The sequence below is a fragment of the Euleptes europaea genome, chromosome 8 (genome assembly GCF_029931775.1).
Source record: "Euleptes europaea isolate rEulEur1 chromosome 8, rEulEur1.hap1, whole genome shotgun sequence".
Lineage (NCBI taxonomy): Eukaryota > Metazoa > Chordata > Lepidosauria > Squamata > Sphaerodactylidae > Euleptes > Euleptes europaea.
Genome location: NC_079319.1, coordinates 90,647,805 through 90,672,530, shown reverse-complemented (window position 1 = coordinate 90,672,530; position 24,726 = coordinate 90,647,805). Strand labels below are relative to the sequence as shown.

General features: G+C 43.7%; 1 protein-coding gene across 3 annotated transcripts in view; it reads left to right on the top strand.

Annotated features, from left to right (window-relative positions):
* LOC130481507 (cadherin-9-like) overlaps positions 1-24,726 on the top strand; it is a 94,371-nt gene that overhangs the window by 44,248 nt on the left and 25,397 nt on the right. For all 3 annotated transcript variants that reach the window (XM_056854187.1, XM_056854188.1, XM_056854189.1), the window contains exons 3-6: positions 976-1,095; positions 4,821-4,988; positions 15,261-15,448; positions 19,717-19,970. In XM_056854187.1, coding sequence (XP_056710165.1) covers positions 976-1,095; positions 4,821-4,988; positions 15,261-15,448; positions 19,717-19,970 — 730 coding nt within the window. The remainder of the gene's footprint in view (positions 1-975; positions 1,096-4,820; positions 4,989-15,260; positions 15,449-19,716; positions 19,971-24,726) is intronic.

Sequence of the window (24,726 nt, the reverse complement as noted above, 5' to 3'; positions counted from 1 at the left end):
TTTGAGTCTCCTTCCATGTTTCAGCGTGGTGTAGTGGTTAAGAGCGGTGGTTTGGAGAGGTGGACTCTGATCTGGTGAACTGGATTTGTTTCCCCGCTCCTACACATGAAGCCAGCTGGGTGACCTTGGGCTAGTCACACTCTCTCCACCTCACCTACCTCACAGGGTGTCTGTTGTGAGGAGGAACAGGAAGGTGATTGTAAGCTGGTTTGATTCTTCCTGAAGTGGTAGAGAAAGTCGGCATATAAAAAACAACTCTTCTTCTTCTTCTTCTTCAAGGCATAGTGGAGATTTGAACTTGGGTCTCCCCAGGCTTCATCCAGTGCTTCAGCCACTACACAATACTGCTTCTCTCAATAGCTTTTGCTGGGGAGGGTGGGATATAAGAGTGAAATAAATAAAAATAAATAAATAAAATAGTTTAGGATCAACAACGGAGATTGGCCACCAAAAGTGTTGCAGCTGAACGGGAGTTTGAACCTATGGCGCTGCCTTTTACAGAATCAGACCATTCACATATTGTCTACTGAGACCGGCAGCAGTTCTCTAGTGTCTGAGGTAGAGATCTTTCCCATCAGTTGCCTCATGATCCTTTTGACTAGAGAAGCCATGGATTGAACCGAGGACCTTCTGCATGCTAAGCAGATGCTGCCTACCAACTGAGCCACCACCTCTCACCAAGCTTCATCTGACATCCTGATTGCTACACTACGCTTTTAGATTGTAGCAATGAAGTGCCAGGTCTGCTGTTGCAGTTGGATGTGAGCAGAAGTTGTTTTGTTGTGTGCCAGTTAACTCCAGTGCATTTGTCTTTCAGATTATTATTGTAGTGACGCGTGCAGCGCCTTAATATATGTGCATGAATGAACAAGCCAGCCAGTAAATATTTATGTACCAGGGCAACTTGCCTCTAAGATTTCGTCTCATTTCATATTCTGGATTTCTTGTCAATGTTGCTGTCTTGCTCCGATTCAGGCACTTCTGTCATCCAAGTGACAGCTACCGACGCTGACGATTCTAACTACGGCAACAGTGCCAAAGTCGTTTATAGTATCCTCCAAGGCCAGCCGTACTTTTCAGTGGATCCAGACACAGGTCAGAATGTCTGTCGACTTTGCTTTCTTCTAATTATGTTGGCTTTGCTTTCTTCTAATTATGTTCAGGGATTGAAGCCATTTTAATTTCACCTTTCTTCAAATATTTACACCCTGCCTTTCACCCCCTAAAAAAGAGGTTTTCATTAACCTATCCAAATAACTGCTTATCCTTATTTATTCAGTTGGCACACTCATGGCTAGCACCAATGTTTTGTGGGCAGAGCTCTCCTGAATTGCCTCTCTTAACCTGGAAGGGGCAGAGGGAGTAAACCTAGAAGGAATGCAGGGATTTTTGACCTTCTTGGGTGTGCCATGCAACTGAAGAATGCCAGTTTGGGAGGGAAGGGATGGGATTAGCTAGTTGGTGATTCTATCAAATGCTGAACTGTGCACATGGGTTTACAGTCACACTGTAGTGTTTATTCATGCACAGATGACCATGTTTTAAAAGGACAAAGTTGTAGAGCCATTATTCTATGCATTATGTGGAAAGTTGTAAGCAAGGTGGAATTTATCCCCAAAGATAAACATCAATTGAATTCTGGGGTTGCCTCCTGTACCAGGTTATTTTCTCTTCACAGTAAGAAAACTGTTAAGTGGCTGTTGTTTGGGGGATTGTTCACTGATCGGCAAGTGACAATATCCTACAAGGACAAAGTTACACAGCGATTTTTATGCCCCTCAAAATTGTGACTGTGGTGCATCCCCCCCAATCATTTCCAAATGTTAAAGCTACTTCCTGAGTAGACATCCTCTCTGAGAACAGCCATACAGAAAACCTACATAAACTAGAGATGAGCAGCTGGTTCAAAGACCCAGTCATTTGTCATCTTTTGAGTATCATCTACATGAGCGCGACAAATGCCAAGCTGCAGCTGGTGGGTAGATTATGTTGCGTTGGTTCTGTGATATGCTGGTATGACTAATCCAAAATGAGAAGGCAAAAAATAATAATTCTTAGCCAACAGAATAAAAATTATTAAATGGTCTTCAACACTGTGGAATTTGAAAAGCACAAACCCTCTCTCTTGCCTTGTGGTTTCTGAACTGCATGATTCTAAATATAGCAGCATGATAAAAATAAATTAAATTGGTAATGAGTAGAAGGGGTTTGAGCTAAACTGAAAGGCACAGATCAGTAAGGGAAGCTGCTGGCTTCTTCCTGAGCAACCTAAGCTCCCCAATCAAATCCATCCTCATGAATGGGCCAGGAAGAGCCATCAGATTAGATCCAGCCAGCTTCTTCACTCCATCTCACCTTATTCCCCTCTGTACTATAGCCCCTGTCCTACATGGCTTTTATCCATGGAAGTCCCATGATCCCCGGTGTAGCTTCTTTTTTTGCTGGTCTCCTCCCTTTCTCACCAGCAGAAGACGTGGTTGGATTCAACTCATCAAGAACAAGCAGCATTCTCTCTAGGCGGATCTATGTGCGCAGCTAAAAGAAACCCAAGTCCTTTGACCGATGCCATTTAAATTGACACATGCAGAGGGGGAGCAGAAATTAACATGTTGGCCCCATCCCCACCACTACACAGTTGCCAGTTTCAAAGCATGGAGTCTATGCCTTTAGGAATTGTAGGCACACCCTCCGAATAGTCAGGAACTTTAGAAAAGCAGCATTCCCAGTCATAGGGATGGAACCAATATGTGTATATTTTTGGAGTGCATAGATTCTTGAACACATGAACCCATGAAGCTGCCTTATACTGAGTCAGACCCTTGGTCCATCAAAATCAGTATTGCCTACTCAGACTGGCAGCGGCTCTCCAGGTAGAGGTCTTTCACATCACCAACTTGCCTAGTCCCTTTAACTGGAGATCCTGGAGATTGAACCTGGGGCCTTCTGCATGCCAAGCAGATGCTCTACCACTGAGCCACAGCCTCTCCCTAAGAGCCAGCAATTAAGGGTTGCCAACTCCAGGTTAGAAAATTCCTGCAGGTTTGGGGGTAGAGCTTGTTGGAAGTAAAGGACTTTGTGCTGTCTCTTTACCTCAGACTGCAGAGGGGGACTATAGAGAGTCAGAGAGATAGATGGGTCGGGACCCTGAATGTCTTTCGTTTCTACTTCTTTGCTGCTGTCCCTTTGAGAGCAGACTAGATTAAAGATGTTCCGTGTGTAACTGTCTTAGCAGCACACACTAACCAGATATACTTTTCTTTATGATATGCTTGGAGCACTCTGCTGACCTAATATTCCAAAAGAGGATGGGGAGAGCAGGGTTTGGCGAGGGGTGGGATTTCAGTGGGGTATGATGCCATAGAGTTCACCCTCCAAAGCAACCATTTAATGCAGTAGAACTGATCTCTGTTGTTTGGAGATCAGTTGTAATCCTGGGAGAATTTAGGGTTTTCAGGTCCCTCTTTGCCACTGGCAGGAGGTTTTTGGGGTAGAGCCTGAGGAGGGTGGGGTTTGTGGAGGGGAGGGACTTCAATGTCCAGTTGCCAAAGCAGCCATTTTCTCCAGGTGAACTGATCTCTATCGACTGGAGATGAGTTGTAATAACAGGAGACCTCCAGCTAGTACCTGGAAGTTTGCAACCCTAGGAGAACTCCAGACCCCACTTGCAGGCTGTAGGGTTGCTAAACCCCTTTGGTCACCAGTGGGTGGGGGCACTTCAACCCTACATCCATAGGGTTGCACATAGGAGGTAGGGTTTGTGCACTCATGCCCTCTCCATGTGTTGATTTCCATGCACATAAAGTCATGTGTACATGGCTACTGCACACTCCTCAATAAACTGTATCACTTTAGATTGTAGGCTGCCCCCTGGCAACCAGCAGAAGCTTTGCAAGGTTGGGGCTGGGGGTGGCAGTCTGCGTGCCTGGCACAATGAGGTCACTTTTGGGTTTACTCAGAAGTGCCAGAATTGCACCGGGATGCTCTCCTCAAAGAAATTATCGTTCTGATAAGAGTTTTTTGGGGAGAGTGCTAGAGCATCCCTGGTGTGATGCTGATGCTTCTGGGTAAATCTGGAAGTGACGTCATCATACCAAGTACACAGATCCATCCCCCCTTCAGCTGGCCTGCTTCTGCTTGTCAACCAGCTGAGGGTCGGCGGGCAGTCCAGTCAATTGCCCGCCAATACTGGGACAATGGGAACCTTAGTTGGGGATACTGATTTTAAATACTCCCCTGTGTAAAAAAGCCCCCCACCCCGCCCCACAAACCCCAAAATTCCATACATACAGTAAGCGACCAGAAAAAAGGGTTTAGTGTAGCCTTTTATATGGGAGTATTTTTTTTAAAAGCCATATTATATCTATTCTCTGAAGTAGTACAGTGCATCTTGCCGGCTCTGAACTTTACCACCTCATTCCACCCCAGATCCAGCCCCTATTTTGCTTCTGGAGATGGTTGTAAACACCCTTTGATCCTCGCTTTTCAAAAGCTAGTATCAAAAGTTTTTCAAAAGCTTTCACTGCAACAGTTGCAACCATGTTTGATGTCTGTTCCCCCCACAGAAGGATAATTACATTGATTTAGTGCTAGCCTAAAAACATTGAGTAATAGAAGCTTCCTAATTCTATCTTTCCATGTTCCGACATTTAAGTGGCCACAGACTGAAAGCTTCATTTCAATACATACACGTTCAATTTGATTCATTTGCCGTGGACTAACCAGTAAAATATATCCACCATAATTCTCTCTTTCATTCTACCCCACCCTCCCTGTCTTGTCTCTTATGTGTTTCTGAGACTTTTTTCCTTCTTTTTTATAAGGCATCATCAAAACTGCTTTACCGGATATGAGCAGAGAAAACCGAGAACAATACCAAGTGGTCATCCAAGCCAAGGACATGGGAGGCCAGATGGGTGGATTATCAGGAACCACCACGGTGAACATCACGCTGACCGATGTCAATGACAATCCACCCCGATTCCTACAGAGTACGGAGAATTTAATACTTTGGTTGTATTAAAAAACAGCTTCTTTAAACTCAGTACTTCCCCATTTGCCAACTGGGCTATGAATACAGATGCGCTTTAGGTTTGTTTATCTTGAAGCTATTTAAGGTTGCAAAGCGGTCTATGCATTCCACCTCTGCCAGCCCAGACAATACTTGCTGTAGATTTGCAGTGTAACATAATGTTGTGTCTACCAGCCTTGGAGAATATGCAGTCAAGTTGTAACTTTAGGGGCATGTTTGACTGCTTGGAACATGCAAAGCCAAATAACCACCAGATACATGTAATGGATTGACAGGAGCTTGATATGTTTCCTCCCACAGCAAATTTGTGGGTTTCCTGGCAGATGGCAAAACAAGGAAGTTTATTCAGCCCTTGACAGATCATCATATATGGCTGTTGGACCATCATTCTGTCCTGGGTTGTAAACTGTGTAAATTTGCTCTAAAGCCTAATCCACAGATCAGCTATCACAACTAGCCTAATCTACCTCAAGAAAATATCAAGCATACCAAACAGGGTTGCCAGCTCGAGGGTGGGAAACCTGGATGTTTTGGGGGTGGAGCCTAAGGAGGGCAGGATTTGGGGAAGGGAAGGATCTCAACAGGCTGTAATGCCATAGAGCCCACCAAAGCAGCCATTTTATCCAAGGGAACTGATCTTAGTCATCTGGAAATCAATGATAATAGTGGGAGATCGCCAAACATACTCACTAGATGAACATAGTGTGTTTGTCTACATGAACACAAGAATGTTGCAATCCATTCATTCTGTTCACCATGAACACATGAAGCTGCCTTATGCTGAATCAGACCTTATGGTCCATCAAAGTCAGTATTGTCTACTCAGTATTGTCTACTCAGACCGGCAGTGGCTCTCCAGGGTCTCAGGAAGAGGTCTTTCCCATCATCTACTTGCCTAGTCCCTTTAACTGGAGATGTTGGGGATTGATCCTGAGACCTTCTGCATGCCAAGCAGATGCTCTACAAACTGAGCCACAGCACCATGCGACTCTGACCTGAGTAGCTTAGGTAACTTAGATTTATTTCACTGCTTCTGAGTTTGTGTAATTTATTATTGCTATATGTAGGTGGTATCTGTCGATCTCTAGACTCATTATTAAGAGTGAGGCCAGTTAAAGTGTTCTTGATTTTGTTATCAGTGTGGCAAGGCTGTTTTTGTTAGAAGAGTGTTGAAAGCCAAGCCATTTATTTTTAGTGATGTGGTGGGGGACATAATTGATAATTCCCTTGTTGGTGTACATGCACGAACTGCTCTGGATCTGGACAATTCAGCAGCCATGGACATTCAAGTCAGATGGCCACCCAACCAGTAAGTGTAAAAGCCCCCCCCCCATTTTTTTATTTTATTTCAACAATTGGCAATGTAGTCAATGGTTGCCTTTCCGTGATTGTTGCAGGTACTGCAATTTCCAGTAGGACATGTTCGAGCTGTTTGCACATCACCTGAACAGTCCACCAAACATTCCGTTCCCAAAAGCTTGAGAAGGTGCAGAAAAGAGCAACCAAAATGATCAGAGGACTAAAGCAACTGCCCTATGAGGAGCGGTTAAAACTCTTAGGGCTGTTTAACTTAGGAAAAAGGCAGTTAAGGGGAGACATGATAGAGGTCTATAAAATTATGCATGGTACGGAGAGAGGGGACAGGAAGAAGCTTTTCTCCCTCTCTCATAATATTGGAATGCGAGGTCATCTACTGAAGCTAGAGGGTGAGAGATTCAAACCTGATAAAAGGAAGTATTTCTTCACACAACACATAGTTAAATTGTGGAACTCCCTGTCCCAGGATGTGGTGATGGCTGCCAATTTGGAAGGCTTTAAGAGAGGAGTGGACATGTTCATGGAGAAGAGGGGTATTCAAGGCTACTAGTAAAAATGGCTACTGGTCATGATGTATACCTATTCTCTACAGGATCAGAGGAGCATGCCTACTATATTAGGTGCTGTGGAACACATGCAGGATAATGCTGTTGCAGTCATCTTGTTTGTGGGCTTCCTGGTTGGCCACTGTGTGAGCAGACTGCTGGACTTGATGGGCCTAGGTCTGAGCCAGCATGGCTTATCTTATGTTTTTAAGATCAGAACACACAATCACGACCCAAGCCAAACTGCCAGCGTTCGAGCATGTCTAGTCCTGCTTTGAGAGTTGTGGTGTATTAAAAGAACTACTCAAAGTAAAATTAGGTTGTTAGCTTCTAAAGTTCCACAAGACTTTGCCTGGGTTCTTACACTACAGCAGCAAAGGAGCTAATCACATATAAACACATCTTATGGCAAAGGAGCCAATCACATATGAACGTATCTTATGAATAGCTTAGTATTACCCACTGTGGATTGACAGTCACTTTCTCAGCCCTGCTCACTGGATTCCAAGGACTGAACCTTGCGTCTCCTATATGCAAAATGCATGCTTTTACCACTGAGCTATGGTATTCTTCTCCTCATACCATGACAGCATCTTTCTTCCTGTATCAATGGCTAATGTGAGAATTCCAAGGATCAAAGAGCAGGATCACATGCTGGTGCTCATCCCCAATCCAGCATTGGCCCAGTTTCCCATTCTAATGTGGGAAGGAGCTTGCCCTACAGTCTGTGGTTTATCTCGCCTAGTGTTATGAGGAGAGGTATCACTGCTGCAGTAAAGTAAGTACCAAGGTGTTATTTTTGCTGATATGCCAAATGGGTAATGACCCCTTTGAAATCCATCAATCCAAATTTGTTCTCGCTAATAAAAATTAGCTCTCACCAATTAATCCACCACTAATTGCAGCCCTAATGATTTACACACCTGGGCATACCTTAAAGATGCCGTGACATCTGAAACCAACACTCGGCAGACTATTTCTCTCCCACTTTGAATCCTCCTTGATCACTGACCCTCAGCGGTTTTCTAGGCTGCCTGTCTCAATTTGGATTTTAAACTGTTCTGAGAGAACCTCATCTTATTCCAGTTTAATGAGAGACACTATTTCCATTCATGGTTACATTTCTTCAGGATGGGTAAGCCAGCTGAACTTCCTCCCAATCTATAGCTGGGGAAGACCGAAGTGTTAATTGAAAGGTTTCCAATTTCAAGTTGACTAACTGAGGTAGAGGAGCCCCGTGGCGCAGAGTGTTAAGCTGCAGTACTGCAGTCAAAAGCTCTGCTCACGACCTGAGTTCGATCCCGAGGGAAGTCGGTTTCAGGTAGCCGGCTCAAGGTGGACTCACCCTTCCATCCTTCCGAGGTCGGTGAAATGAGTACCCAGCTTGCTGGGAGTAAAGGGAAGATGACTGGGGAAGCCACTGGCAAACCACCCCGCAAACAAAGTCTGCCTTGGAAACGTCGGGATGTGACGTCATCCCATGGGTCAGGAATGACCCGGTGCTTGCACAGGGGACCTTTACCTTTAACTGAGGTAGGGCTAACCTGATCTCGTGAGATCTCAGAAGCTAAGCAGGGTCAGCCCCGGTTAGTATTTGGATGGGAGACCACCAAGGAATACCAGGGCTGCTGTGCAGAGGAAGGCACTGGCAAACCACCTGTTAGTCTCTTGCCATGAAAACCCCCAAAAGGGGACGCCGTAAGTCGGCTGCGATTTGAAGGCACTTTACACACACACACACCTGAGGTAGGAATGCACTAGGGATCAAATGGAGAAAAAAATTAAGCTCCTAGGGTCTTGTGTTGTTCTTCCCCGCAAATTTCGGAAGGGGTATATTTACCTTTCATTGGACCGATGATGGATGATGCAGGTCTTTGGTACTTCAGTGCTTATATATGAGTCCAACATAAGAGAGATGCATTCCACTTCTGCCTCCCACAAATGAACGTTTCACACCTTGTGAAACTCCCTGCCCAAGACATTGTAGAACTCCCTGCCCAAGGATGGCTGCAAACTCGGAAGGCTTTAAGAGGGGAGTGGACATGTTCATGGAGGAAAGGGGTATTCATGGCTACTAGTTAAAATGGCTACTAGTCATGATGCATACCTATTCTCTCCAGGATCAGAGGAGCATGCCTATTATCTTAAGTGCTGTGGAACACAGGCAGGATGGTGCTGCTGCAGTCGTCTTGCTTGTGGCCTTTTTAGAAGCACCTGTTTGGCCACTGTGTGAACAGACTGCTGGACTTGATGGACCTTGGTCTGATCCAGCCTGGCCTTTCTTATGTTCTTATGTTCTTAACTTGTATGTTAAAGATGGGAGTAAGGAGATAAAGAGCCCCATGGCGCAGAGTGGTAAGCTGCAGTACTGCAGTCCCAGTTCTGCTCATGATCTGAGTTTGACCCGACGGAAGTCAGTTTCAGGTAGCCGGCTCAAGGTTGACTCAGCCTTCCATCCTTCTGAGGTCGGTCAAATGAGGACCCAGCTTGCTGGGGGTAAAGGGAAGATGACTGGGGAAGGCACTGGCAAACCACCCCGTAAACAAAGTCTGCCTCGCAAACGTTGGGATGTGACGTCACCCCATGGGTCAGGAATGACCTGGTGCTTGCACAGGGGACCTTTACCTTTTAAGGAGATATAAATAATATTGGGACATATTTTTTACTGGTTATTATATTTATTTTCTCCGTCAAATTTCCCTTCAAGAGCATAAATATTTCCATTCCTGAAAGAAAATGATCAGAATAAGTTTTATATGTGAAAAACAGTAATGAGGCACCAAAAAAAGTGACCCATGGAATCTCTGACAGAGCTTAACCACTAAGCAGACCTTCTTCCTTTCTACTAGAAATATTTTTTCACTCTGAGGGGAACACCAACATGTTCTGTTCTGTTTGGGAACCCATAATTCATTGTGACTGGAGAGGGGTCTTCACACATGGCGCATTTTAGAGCACCAAAAGAAGTACAGGAACAGGAAGTACAGCTGTTCTGAAACAAGCAAAAACAGGATTCTTCTTGTCGTTTCCTAAGATATCTATATATATCTCTATCTATCTATCTATCTATCTATCTATCTATCTATCTATCTATCTATCTATCTATCTATCTATCTATCTATCTATCTATCTATCTCAAGGTGACAATATGCTGTTTCATCTTTGTAGACATCAACCTTCCTTTCCAACTATGATCAGTTATACACAAGTTGTTTCCTCAGCTTGGACGATATTGGGAAGTGGGGTTTTTCCCCGCTTCACCACAGCATTATGGTGCTTTTGTGTGCTTCGCAGGTTTCCCTGCTTTCCTGTGGTGGTTCCCAAACATGCGTTGCGTCAATATTTTGGAAGGGAGAACAGCAAAGCCAGGGTGGCAGCCACGTTGACGGGAAAGCCCAGTTCTTCCCAGACCCACCCGCTTTGATGCCATTTTCCCTGCCCTACCATTTGCCCTTTGGCAGCCATTCCCCATTACCACTGGAGAGTTCCCCCCCCCCCAAAGCAGCAGTAGGCATATTGTTATAACATTATAACAATCTGTCTATCAGGTTCTCTGAAATTCTGGCTTTCATTTGTGTGTGTGTGTTTTTAAAAGAAGTTACTGGCCTCCTTTGTTTTGGATATATGACTTTTCCTTTATATCTCTGAAAATAAACGGGTCAGATACTTTTTAAAAATGAGAGGTGAGAACCTGATAGGTTGTTATCATATATCTAATTCTGAAATGAGCTACGAAGTATATCATCAATAGATCCGCAAAATGAAGACTAAAAACAGATGGGGGATTTCTCTACAAACTGGGGGTGGGGGGATCCAGATTTACAAAGGAATCTTATTTAAAAAGAAAACTGTCAGGGGAATAAAAAAGCCCAAAATATTATCAACAAATCCCTTTATGAAAAGTCACCATTTTGGAGGTTGCTAGGCAGTCACAACAATATTTTTCTCCAGATGAATTAATCTTTATCGGCTGGAGATCAGTTGTAATACAGGAGATCTCCAGCTAGTACCTGGAGGTTGGCAACCCTACAGGGAAGGCAGAAAGGAGGTGAAGGGGATGAGATGCCCCTCGCAGCTCCTTGCGACGCTTGTAGCATTACAGAACTTCAACAATATGTCAATTGCTGACTTTCTTTTCTAATAATTAAAAAAAGGCCTTCTGGTGATTGGTGCAGGGAATGTGCTGGAAAACCTTCCCCTGTGTCATACTGGAAACTTTGGAGCATGTTCCTATTTGCTGTCCATTTTATAAGGAGATTCGTGATAAATTTGTTCTGCCCTGGCTTCATCAGCTTCGAGGCGGCTCGGGTGCACAGTGGCCTAAAAGGCTGCTCACAGACGAAAATCCTATAGTCTCTGTTGACACTGCTAGGTTTTGTGCCACCGCTATTAAAATCCAGCAAAATTTGTTTGGTAACGTTGCTACAAATAAGTTTACGATAGATTAAGAACAGATTTTTCATAGCAAGTGTTTTAAGGATCAATTTGTATAGCATCGTTGTAGGATCACTCTTGTTTTATTGTATTTTTATTTGTTTGGGCTGTTGGAAATCGTTTTTGGTATATGCTTCTCTAATGTTTGGCTGCTAGCCGTATTTTTAATAAATAAAGACTATCTCCATATTTATAGCAGCAACAGGAAAACCATATAAGCTCATTTCTGTGTGGAAATCACCTGTGTTTAGTATGCTAAAAGCAGGTGGTCTATGCACCTTGTACACAGACTTGTCTGGAGGTACAGCGCCACATCTCCCCCTAAAGGGCCCTTTTTTCAAATTCTGTACCTTGGTCCAATATTTGTTTAGAACTGGATCAGTACAAGTTATATCAAATAGCTTATTTTAACTTGTAAAAAAACGCATGCTTTTAAAAAATTCAAGCTGCGTCCTCCCCCCCCCTTTTTTTTTACATTGACATTTTATCAGATTTCTTTTGTGTTGGCATGTATTTGCCAACATTGATTTAAAGCTATTTCAGCTTTGTCTCCTGCCGATTGAAATTCAGGCTCTAATGCCGAGTTGTGATTACACAGTATTTCTTTTGTTTATTGACTGCGTGAGCACAACTTTAATTAGGTTCTTGGTCCAAATGCAAGTAGGGGGGAAAAATGTTTAAAATTCCTTTTCTTTGGTGCTCAGGAAATTCCTTTGCTGCTTCTGATAGGATGCTGTAGCCTGGTTTACATACTGCAGGGAACGTGGTGATAGAATGCTGATTTGGTAAAATGGACTGTGCCACTTCAGAAATTTGGAATACTGTTAGTGCTAAAACTCCCTCCTAATAGAAAGCCAGCAAAGAAAAAGTGCCTTTCTTCCTGATGCCTAGTTTCTATTTGCAAGGTTTTTTGTTTGTTTGTTTTTAAATGAAGGAATATACCAATCTGGAATCCACTGTCTGTCCTCTGAAAGACTGAAGTTCATTCTGTCACCTCTTCATTCCACCATCTCATCCTACAGAACAAACAGCCTTTCTGTTAGGGTTGCCAACTAGGGGTTGCATTCAGCTGAAGCCAAACTGGAATGCTGGACTGCAAGTGGTGCAGAACTGAACGCTGGGCTCCGTGGAGCCCAGCATTCAGCTCTTTGCCGCATATTTTAAGAGTTCGGGTTTACTACACCCGAAAATTTTCAGTTATTTGAAAAAGCTGAATACCTTATATTTGGCTTTTTCAGATGTTTCTGGATTTATTAAACCCGAATTTGAAAAATACTGTAAAAAGGTGCAGAGCCCTATTACCAACCTCCAGGTGCGGGCTGGAGATCTCCCGCTATTACAACTGATCTCTTGGCGACAGAGATCACCTGAAGAAAATGGCTGCTTTGGAAAGTGGACTCCATGGCATTATGTCCCACTGAAGTCCCTCCTCTGCCCAAACCCCACCGTACTCAGGCTCCACCCCCAAAACCTCCAGGTATTTCCGACCGGGCGCTGGAAACCCTATTTTATGTACATGAAAGAGACTGAGATGGTACAACCAAGGGTCAGCATTCTAGTCCCATCTTAGACTGCTCAGGGGATTGTGGGACTAACCCTCCAAAAAAAAAAAAAACCCCTTTAGGTAAGTTGCTTTTATGTGTCTCTTAAAAGTTGTAAAATGTATGTCTTCCTCCTCAAAATCTGGACAGAGGTAGCTTTGGTGTGCTATCTCAAACAGCAAATTCTACAGGGAAGGGGTGACTGCAGAAAAGGACCATTTTCTTCTAACAGGGTTGCCAACCTCCAGGTAGGACCTGGAGATCTCTCGAAATTACAACTGATCTCCAGATTACAGCAATCTGTTCCCTGGAGAAAAAGGCTACTTTGAAGTGTGGACTGTATTGCATTGTGCCACACTGAGGTCCCTTCCCTTCCCAACCCCTTCCCTACCTAGCCTTTGTAAGCAGTCAGACCCTTCCTCTCTCTACGGGGTGCCATGAAGGCATGGGGACCAAAGACTGGAATCATTGCAAGACACTGCTCCCCACAAAATGGATGTCTCACAGAGAGTTTTGGGATCCATCTTGTGAGTTAAGCCTGAGCAGGAAGGAGGTTGGCAGCTGAACTTTCCACCTTGTCCTAGGGTGTGTCTGGCTGGACAATGGGGCTAGCTAATCTCCACTGTGTCACTCTAAGGTGATTGGATCAGTGCTCTGAGCAGACCGTTACCCTATTTGCACCCGTCCCAGCATTCAATCAGTTTTCAAGAGAATAGCCCAGGCATTCTCTTGGGTCCTGATGACTCATCAAGCCTCTCTAATCTTATTGTTGGAACCCCAGAAAAGCAATCAATTCTTTGTCTCTGGCTTTCCTGCCAGTTTACCTCATACCACCCCAGGACCTGTTTGGGGGTATAAATATTGGTCCTTTGGCCACTCATCGTTCGTGTGTGTGTTCTGGATCCGTGCATGCACCTCCACTTGCATGTGGGCTCTTCCTTTTGTTCTTGGTAGTTTTTCTGTTTCGTGCTGGTCATTTTTCTCTTTAGTGCTACTTTCCATGAATGTCCCTTCAAGACTGGTAACTATCACCCATTCCTGAAACCCTGTCCAACTTTGTCACTTTTCTCTTAGGCAGCTCTTGTATGCTTTGTGTGCATATGTTTATCGCTTAAAATATATTTCTTGTTTTACCATTTTCATTATTTAATAAAACCAATTTTTATTGTACAACTGCCTGCTCATTTGAGAGTTTTCACCCAGGATTATCCTGGTATACATAGGTTATCGGTCCCAGTTATCCCTTCTCGCTCGGTCTTTCCAGCTAATTCCCCCAACTACAGTGGAGACTGCCTGCTTAGGGTAACAGCTTCACTCTCAAATCTCCAAGAATTTCCCAACCTGGAGTTGGCAGCCTTATTTTGTAACTATCTTATGGACCTTACCAACATGGCGTATTCAGAGCAGTCTCACTCATTAGGATGGAGCCTAACCTTGTACGGTGTGTTTGTGTGTGTCAACAAGGTACTCATTTTCCTACTATCATATGTAGGAAAAGACCACGGCCAACCTGTACACACCCTCCTATGTATGTTTATTTGGGATATGTCATCCAAAGACTAATTTGTCTGTAGTAAATAGAAAAGCATCCACAGAAGAGATTTGCATTTGCAGATTAACTTGGTCAAGGCAATTGTTTTTCAGGTTTTCTCAACAGGCAAAAAGGCTATTTAAGAATTGGATTGTTATACTCCAGAATCTAATCGGAGCTCACAGATTGAATAGAAGTGTCCCGCTGCTCACATGTAGGGCACCCTCTGGTGTTAAGATGTAACATTCACACACTCAGTGCCAAAAACTGCCTTATCTGTGCTCTCCGGGCAGAGATGGGATGCCTCGTGGAGAAAATCTGCAGATTTGACTGAAGTACTTTTAACTTCCTTTTAAAATTCCCACAGAAGTTTTGCCCAAACAGAGCTGTCCAAAGTGACCTCAGATATTGCTTGAGGCAAAATTCCATGGCTATTCCACCTTTCCGATCCATCCAGTTTTCAAAGTGACATAAGCTAAAGTTGATTTAAAAAAAAAAAAAAAATCGAACTTTCAAGCTAGATAGTTAAGGCATAAATCACTGCAGGATTGCTGTATTGTTTATCTGAAGTGCTACAAAGCTGATAAGAAATGCAGTTCTAAGAGATGTTTGAAGTATCTTTTTTAAAAAAATCTTTGTCAAAAATCTCCTACCTCTGTATTCAAGTGTATTGGTGACTATGGGTGTTTTTCTTTAAGTGACTGAGATCCCAAGGCAATTGGGAAAACACTCTGTTGGGCTTTTTCTCCCCTATGACTTCTTATTATTTATAGAGATTAAGCACCTGCATACAAATAGGTGCACATGCAAATGCACCCACCCACACACATACCCACAATTCTTGTGTTTTGTTTGTTTCCCAGGCTCATATCAGCTCAGCTCTCTGGAGTCTGCACCTCTTGGGACTTTGCTCGGCAGAATTAAAGCCAATGACCCTGATGTGGGCAAAAACGCTGAGACCGAGTACAGCATTGCTGCTGGAGATGGATCAGACATGTTTGATATCATCACTGACACGGTTACACAGGAAGGGATTATAACTGTCAAAAAGGTTTATTTCTCCTCTTTCTCTTTTTTATTGAACTTAGCACTCCAGGTCTTAGGTTTCTTTCTGAGGTAGGAGAGAAGAGAACATTTCTTGAGGGGTCAGTTGCAGAGAAATGGACACATTAGGCCTGTTCTTCTCTGTCTTCTTCAGGTAACTGTTAAACTTCAAACCATGAGGGGTTTGGGGAGGGGAAGCTTGTTTTCAGCATGTCAGTACACCTAAGGGGGTATTCTCGATGGCTCTGGCCTGTCAGATCTGCTTAAATATTTCTGCATGATAGCTTCTGAAAGATGATTACAAAAACCCTGTTGAGAGAGTGGCCCATCAGCTGAGATCTGTGCAGTTTGGTTTGTAAAGAAGTATTCTATGTTGTCCTAAAGGTTGGAATTTGAGGGACTCTAGCCTCTAATAATCCGTTTATGTGGACAACCCTTGAATTACTCATGAGGCGGTCCTTCTAAATAAGACTCTGACAAGAGCTGTGGCAAACCCCTAAGGACAGATAATTTTAGTCATATTTCGCATTGGACACAAGTGCCATTTTAGTGAGCTACATACAGGTCCATGACGGGAGAGCTGGCGGATGGTGCCAACGTCCAGGAATGACCACCAGAACCACTAGAGCTTATAGAAATGCCGTTGTTTATTTACAGTGCTAAATACACACTCTCTCCACCATAACTCCCAACACAGACTCATGGAGTCTAACACTTATATACATAATGCCACCACCAGGCATCAATTAGTAGTACACGCTGAGTCACCATCCAGGTGCAGCACAATAGCTTAGCCTCTGGCCTCAACTGGATCTGGCCAGTATAATCAGGCCTCCTAGGGGCTTTTCAGGCCATTACATCAGACCATGATCCATTCCATCTAACTCTGCCTGTCACAGCTAATATGACAGCCTTGCATATTCCAACAGTCCATTACAGACATAAACACAAAAAACCATGGTTTAATTAAACTTCTTATGGCCAGTATGATTGAACGCAGGTCCCACAATCCACTAATGATGCAATCCTAGGGAGAGTTACACCTTTCTAAACCTTTTGGCTTCAAGTGTTCAACTCTGCTTAGAACTGCGCTATAAATTAAATAGAGCAAAAGGAAATCAATAGTTATGAACTGAGTCTTTTTTCCTAATTGTTAATGAAGCCATTATTTCTTCATTCCAAGAGCCTTTATAAAGCAGCCTGAATAGCCCTAATTAACCTGAGTTCATCAGAGCTAGGAAGCTAAGCAGGGGTGGTCATGGTGAGTACTTGGATGGGAGATTACCCAGAAAGGCCAGGATTGCTCTGTGGATGAAGGCAATGGTAAACCACCTCTGCTCATCTCTTGCCTTGGAAATCCCAAAGTCCTTGAGTAACCACGAATTGGTTGCAACTTGACAGCACACAATCATTATTTTTAAAGTTCATTTATAAATAATCTGACTTTTATTTGAAATCTGAAGTTGACATTTTCAAGTCTTTGTATTTCAAATCATACAAGGTTTTTCTTAAATGAGAATAACTTCTGGCTGACCTGTATTTAGCACTAACTGTTGCAAAAGTAGTCATTTTGAATCGGTGTGCTTCTGAATTGCTCAGATGAACAACAATTCCACCATTGATTTTGGTGGGATGTGGCTTGCACCTAATTGTGCATGCAAACTATAGCAGGTTTCAGCTGAAAGAATGATTAGTATTGATTAATGGACAACAACAGCAGCACTCCCCCCCCCCCATAATAACAAAGCCATATACAATATTAAATGAATAGGGAGTCGGCTTCAGAGTGATTATTATCTCAGAGCTCCTTCTTTCAGCAGTTAAAGCTGTGGTCCTTAGCCCAATTGTTTGGAAGTAAGCCTCATTGATTTCAATGGAACTTCCTAGCACATAAATATATTTTGGAATTTGAGGTATGTGAAGTGTTGGTGTTAGAGTTGCCAGACTTACACTGACAACTTCCAGGAGTTTTTTGGGTGGTGGAACATGGTGATATTGTGGCACACAAGGCCATAATGCCACTTCTAGTTATGTATCAGGAAGTAGGGCTACCAATCTCCAGATAGGGCCTCGAGATCTGGAATTACAACTGACCAGAGTCCAGTTCTCTTTTAGAAAATGGCTCCTTTAAAGGGTGGACTCTAGGGCATTATATCCTGTTGAGGCCCCTCCTTAACTTCTGTTCTCCCCAGATTCCACCCCCAAATTTCCCATCCCCTTCCTGGAAGTGACATTGTAGTATCGCAGAGATGCTGTGACATCACTTCCAGATATGTTAACAGGAAGTGAAGGTGGCATGTGGCAGTGACACTGTTTTTTCTCTCATTTTGCTCCCACTGCTCCACCAAAAGCCGCGGAGAGGGGCGGGGACTGCAGGTACAAAATTCCCTTGACTTGGGATACTCTGGGGATACCCCCATTTTATGCTCACAGAGTCACACAGCAGCAGTTAACAGCCTCTCTAGGAATCTAGAGGATCATTTGGTATGATGTCCAGTTATGCAAATGTTGAATTGAGTAACTCCTAGAGAGAATTCTTGTTCCATTAATGAATTCTTGTTCTTTTTTCTTTAAGGGGGAGTCTTTTTTTTGGGGGGGGGGTGGCGGTGGTAGTGATGGCTGTCTACAGCCCTAGACATACTGGACATGGGGTTGAAACATATTCAAAGATATTGAATTCTCATAAATTCACACTGATGTTTATATCAGAGGCGTGATTGTATTTTTCCAACAGCGAGAGCCTTGAAATGTGTTACACACACAGTCTAACACTTCTTAATGAGAAAAAGGGAAAATGGGAAATATTTTAATTAGCTCCTCAGGCTCTGCCCTCGAAATCTCCCACCGGTTGAGAAGAGGGACCTGGCAACCCGATACACAGGGTGGTAGGTTCAGAAATCTATGACAGACTGGAGGAGCAAAGCAGTGGCAGCCAGGAATGTATGGAAGTTCTCTTGGAGAAAATGGCGGCTTTGGGAGGCTTTAAATGGCTGTAAGGAAGGCTTTAAGAGGGGAGTGGACATGTTCATAGGGCTATTCATGGCTGTTTGTAAAAATGGATTCTAGTCATGATGCATACCTATTCTCTCCAGGATCAGAGGAGCAGGCCTATTATATGAGGTGCTGTGGAACACAGGCAGGATAATGCTGCCACAATCGTCTTGCTAGGGGGCTTCCTAGAGGCACCTGGTTGGCCCCTGTGTGAACAGACTGCTGGCCTTGATGGGCCTTGGTCTGATCCAGCATGGCCTTTCTTATGTTCTTATGGTATGAACCAAGTCAGATTTCACTCTTTGGCAAAGGCTTTTGGGTGGGGGGAGCTTTGCAGAGGAAGCTAAGGAGTGTACTGATGCTTGCAGAATCCCCACTGCATTTAAAGCACAATGGAAAAGCAAATTCCCGATAATTTCCATAAACAGTAATATTTTTTAAACTCAAGTAGCACTTTAATGCAAACAAACGCACTGTGAATAAAAATGCAGAAAATATGAAAGAAAAAAAAAACGTTCTCCCATGAAGTACATACAGAAATAGAAAAATCCTGCACTGACTCTAGCAAACATTAGAATTTCATTGATAGGGTTCCCGGGTTCCCCACTGGCCACTGGCAGGGGAAGGGATATGGGGTTGCCAGATCTGGGTTGAGAAGCTCCTGGTGATTTGGGGGTGGAGCCTGGGGAGGACAATGACCTCAGTGGGGTGCAATGCTATAGATTCCTCCCTGCAAAGCTTCCATTTTCTCCAGGTGAACTGATTTCTGTAGCCTGGAGATGAGCTGTAATTCCAGGGTCTCCCCAGGTCCCACCTGGAGGCTGGCGCTCCTATTGAAAGAAGGGAGTTCTAATGCCAGTGATCAATTACAGAGCACTCCTCTCTGTATTCTTTCACTGTTCATATGCTTGTAGGGTTGCTAACCTCCAGGTACTAGCTGGAGACCTCCTGCTATTACAATGGGTCTCCAGCCGATTGAGATCAGTTCACTTGGAGAAAATGGCTGCTTTGGCAATTGGACTCTATTGCATTAAAGTCCCTCCCCAAACCCTGCCCTCCACAAGCTCCACCCCTAAATTTCCCAACAGTGGCAAAGACAGATCTGACAACCCTATATTCATGGGAGAAACAATCATTAACAATTAGCAAAAAAGATTCAGTCCATAACTACTGATTTCCTAAAATACTGTTGGCCCTATTCCTCTGAGATTGGTTTCATTGTTGTTGTTTTCCTCTCTTTTAATCTGGCCTGCTTTTCTTTCTTCTCCCACATTTGCATGCCAGCAATTAGATTATGAAAAGAAGAATCTCTACACTTTAAAAGTGGAGGCAACTAACACACATCTGGATGCACGTTTTTTCCACCTGGGACCATTTAAGGATTCGGCTTTCGTCAAAGTTTTTGTGGAAGATGTAGATGAACCACCCGTGTTCACCATGCCCTCTAATATAATAGAAGTGGACGAAGATGCCAGGGAAGGCAGTATTATTGGACAAGTGATCGCTCAGGACCCAGACGCAGCAAAGAATGCAATTAAGTAAGTATCCTTCTGTGCAGAGCACACACACACAAATGCATCAGATGTTTACGTACCTTTTACACTCCCGCACATCGCGAAGAAAAGAAGGGTGGAGTTAAAGTTGAATGCTGACTTTAATGTTGAAATCGTAGCATTTGTAAAGGGGAGTGGTAAGACAGATTTGTATTCTTATTGTGATGACTGATATTATTAGCACATTAATGTTTGATAACTGTGATATTCCATACTTTCTTTGATGAGGTCAGAGGGGCTTACATATAATTCCTAAGTTTGGGGTAGGGGGAATTCCAAGGTTTGCTTTGGGATCCCAGAGACCCAGACAAGGTGCTGTGGGGGGAACATTAGCAGCACATCTGACTATGTGGGGTGGCCCAGATTTCTCTGAGCCGCCCTACAGTGGGTTTTTGCAGCCCTGCATCTGGACTATTTATTATACTTACATCCTGCTCTCCCCCTGCATAGCACAGCTCAGGGTGGTTCACAAAAGTATAATATAAGTGGTTTAAAACTATTAAAACTATAAATATACTTAACTACATCAACAACATGATGGTGCTTAATAAAGCAACACAGCAGCCCCCCCCCACACTCCCACCCCGGGTTGTCAGCTCTGGGTTGGGAAATGCCTGAATATTTTGTGGGTGGAGTTTGAGGATGGCAGAGTTTGGGGAGGGAAGGGACTTTATGGCATTGAAGAAAAAGCAGCAGTTGTCTCTGGGGAACTGATTTATATCCGCAGGAGATCAGTTGTAATAGCAGGAGATCTCTAGCCACCACCTGGAGGTTGGCAACCCTAGCTCCCTGAAGAATAAATCTCAAAGTAAAATAAATAATCATACAAACCTGGGGGGGATAACAACTGTCAATGACCCAAACAGTTATCTTGGGGCAGGGGCAACGGGGTGGAGAGACTGGGTGGCGAGCAAAAAGATGACAATAGCGGGGGGGGGGGCACAGTCCAGGTCAGCATAGAATGTTAACCATGTAGGCCATATAAACTGTAGACCTGGCAGAACATCTCCATCTTGCAGGCCTGGTGAAACTAGGCCAGGTCTTTTATGGCCCAGGTGTCAGTCAACAGAGAGTTCCACCAGGCCACAGCCAAAAAGGCCTTTGGACCAGGGAGCACCAGTAAGTCACCCAAAGATGAGCAAAGGGCTCTTTGAGAGAAGGCAGACCCAAAACTACAAAAGTCCCAGACCATTTATAAAGTCCAACCTGCTGTGCATCAACAGTAGAGGATGGCTTGTGACTTCATATTACTCTTTGGTCCACAAACCACTCACTCTGGATTAATCACAATGGGGTTGGATTCAAGAATGCTCATGGAATTTAGCATGAATGGGAAACATCTTCTATGAGAGAAAGACCATGTTTAGATCCAACATGTTAAGCTTCAAAGGAAACATATGGGATATCTCTTCCTATAGGCAATGTTACGAGAATTAGTTATCTCATAGATGTCACCAGCAATTAACTTTTGAGGTCTCCAAACACCCATTTTGGACCACAAGATTCATCACAGCTGAGGAACAGAGATGAAATATACTAATGACATTCGCTCAAATGAGGTCTTCTACTCATGCAGATGTATAAAACAGTTTTAACAGTACCTATCTAACCCATGAATTGACTGGCATCAGTCAAGCAGACATATGTGATCCAATATCCACTGAAGTCAATAGGCCTGGAAGGGGGTAACTCCACTTAGGACCACACAACCAGTTGATTTTGAAAGGCTATGGCAACACACTGTACATGCATGCACATGTGCACATACCGATCAAACAGTTATAGACTGGATAAAATAATTTGAGTGCTAGATTATGACAAACAAACCTATTTCATTGTACTTTCCCCTCTTGTGACTCCCAACAACAGATGTTATATATGGGGGAGACATTATACTGTGCACAAATACAAGAATGTTGTATTTAATTACTGGGGTAGCACTGCATTTTAGTACAGTATGGGGACAGTGGCACAAGAAACAAGGTTAACAAATGATGCCCTGGATGCCATTTAGTTTAGTTATTTACAGCACAATCCTATACAGAGTTATTCCAGTCTAAACTCATTGAAATGAATGGATATAGACTGGAGTAATTCTCCTTAGGACATAGACTGGAGTAACTCTCCTTAGGATTGCACTATTAGTTGCCTAAATGTTAACTCTGCAATAAGTATGGGGTAATGCGCCAGAAGCCCTAATATGCATAGCATAACTTCCAGGGTTATGGTAGCTCACCAGAATCCAGTAACTTCACTTCCAGAAATGAGTTTCTGAATCCTGAAATGAATTCTGAGATTATTGCTGTCAATTCAGCACCTATATGGGAGGCAAAACCCAGCTCTGTTTAACTTTTTCTCCTGCCCAACTTTACTATGGACTTCTTCTTTGCAACCAAAATGATCAGGGGACTAGAGCAACTGCCCTATGAGGAATGGTTAAAATGCTTGGGGCTATTTAGATTGGAAAGGAGGCAGTTAAGGGGAGACATGATAGAGGTCTATAAAATTATGCATGATATGGAGAGAGGGGACAGGGAGAAGCTTTTCTTCTGCTCTCCTAATACTAGAATGAGGGGTCATCTGTTGAAGCTGGAGGGTGAGAGATTCAAAGCAGATAAAAAGGAAGTATTTCTTCACACAACTCCCTGCCCCAGGACATGGTAGTGGCTGCCAACTTGGAAGGCTTTAAGAGGGGAGTGAACATGTTCATGGAGGAGAGGCCTATTCATGGCTATTAGTCAAAATGGATACTAGTCATGATGCATACCTATTCTCTCCAGGATCAGAGGAGCAGGCCTATTATATTAGGTACTTTGGAACACAGGCAGGATAATGCTGCTGCAGTTTTCTTGTTTTTGGGCTTCCTAGAGGCAGCTGCTTGGCCACCATGTGAACAGACTGCTGGACTTGATGGACCTTGGTCTGATCCAGCATGGCCTTTCTTATGTTCTTCTTAACACATCTATAGGACTGCCCTGTGTACAAATTACTTTGCAATTCTTATTTCTTGCCCTCACAGTAAACCTGGAGGCAGGGTCAGTCTTAGCCAATGGGCAACAGGGGCAGAGGCCTGGGCCTAGGGTTGCCAGGTCCCACTTTACCACCGGTGGGAGGTTTTTGGGGCAGACTCTACAGAGGGCAGGGTTTAGGAAGGGGAGGGACTTCAATGTCATAGATTCCAATTGCCACAGTGGCTATTTTCTCCAAGGTAACTGATCTCTATTGGCTAGAGATCAGTTGTAATAGCAGGAGATCTCCAGCTAGTACCTGGAGGTTGGCAAACCTACCTGGGCTCCGTGATTGGTGGGGGGGACTCCCCTCTTCCTCAAAGAAAGGGGGGAAAGAAGAGGAGCATGCTGCTGCCACCACTCATACTTGCCCCTTCTAGGGCTTGAGCACCTGACTTCTGGCAACAGGAGCAACTCCCACACACCTTACTTAGCCCCAGAATGGGGTGGTGGCAGTGATTCTGGAGCCCCATCCTGGACTTTTGCAGAGGCCTCCAGAATTACTAAGACCACCCCTTCCTGGAGGTGGATTAGGTTAAGAGAAAGCAATTGTGTTACTCCATATTCACTCCTGCTACCCAAAATATTTGAATTCTTTCACACATACTTTTAACATTTTCTGTGACAATTGAATGGTAACGCTAACAGAGTTGTCATCAATGCCAATGTAAATCTTCAATGATGACAAAAGGCGTCAACACCACTGTAAAATGTATGCAGGGAGAAAACATCAATAACTTTATAGGAAAAGAAAGGGTCCTTTGTTCCTGACTTGTTTCAAAATGTATTGTTTTGGAAAGTGAGGTTGTCTTAAATGTTCTAACACTGTCAGACAAAATCAACATATTCAACATCCTTTTTCTGCCTGAATATCAACACACAACTATGTCCTTATCAAGAAAGATCATTTATGGTGGTACCTTAAACATTAGACTCATCAAAAGAACAAACAACCCCCGAACATCCACATTTACTAATATCTGAGAATTTTCCAAAAATGGATATGCATTTATTTAAAATATTTATACACCTGCTTTTCTCTTAGACAACTGAGACCCCGATAAATCACATGGTGAAGTAGCTTGAGTGTCAGACTAGGATCTGGTAGACCCAGGTGTGAATCTTCACTCTACCAACAAGTCTTGCCACGTGAGCTGGAGCCAGTCACACTGTCTCAGCTTAGGCTACCTCACAGGGTTGTTGTGAGGATAAACTGTGAAGTAAAGAGGAGGGGAAAACCATGTTGTAAGCTGCTTTGGGTCCCCATTGGGAAGAAAAGTGGGGTATGCATAACTAAATCAATACTATTTTTTTAAAAAAAAGAGATAGCAAAAATATTTTCTCTTTAACAGAAAAAATGGCCAAAGGGTCCAGACAACCTATAAGCCCCTAGCCTAGTGCTTTCCCACCATCAGGGGACCTTGCAAAGGCCCTCTTTGAGCTCAGTTTTTCATCCCTTGCAAAATTTCCATCAAAGAGTCCCTTCCAGGAGACAAGGGCAAGCCACAGAAAGAGGCTTCTAAATTAGGGTTGCCAGGTCCCTCTTCACCACCAGTGGGAGGTTTTGGGGGTAAAGCCTGAAGAGGGTGGGGTTTGGGGAGGGGAGGGACTTCAATGCCCAATTGCCCAAGCAGCCATTTTCTCCAAGTGAACTTATCTCTATTGGCTGAAGATCAGTTGTAATAGCAGGAGATCTCCAGCTAGTACCTGGAGGTTGGCAACCCTATTCTAAA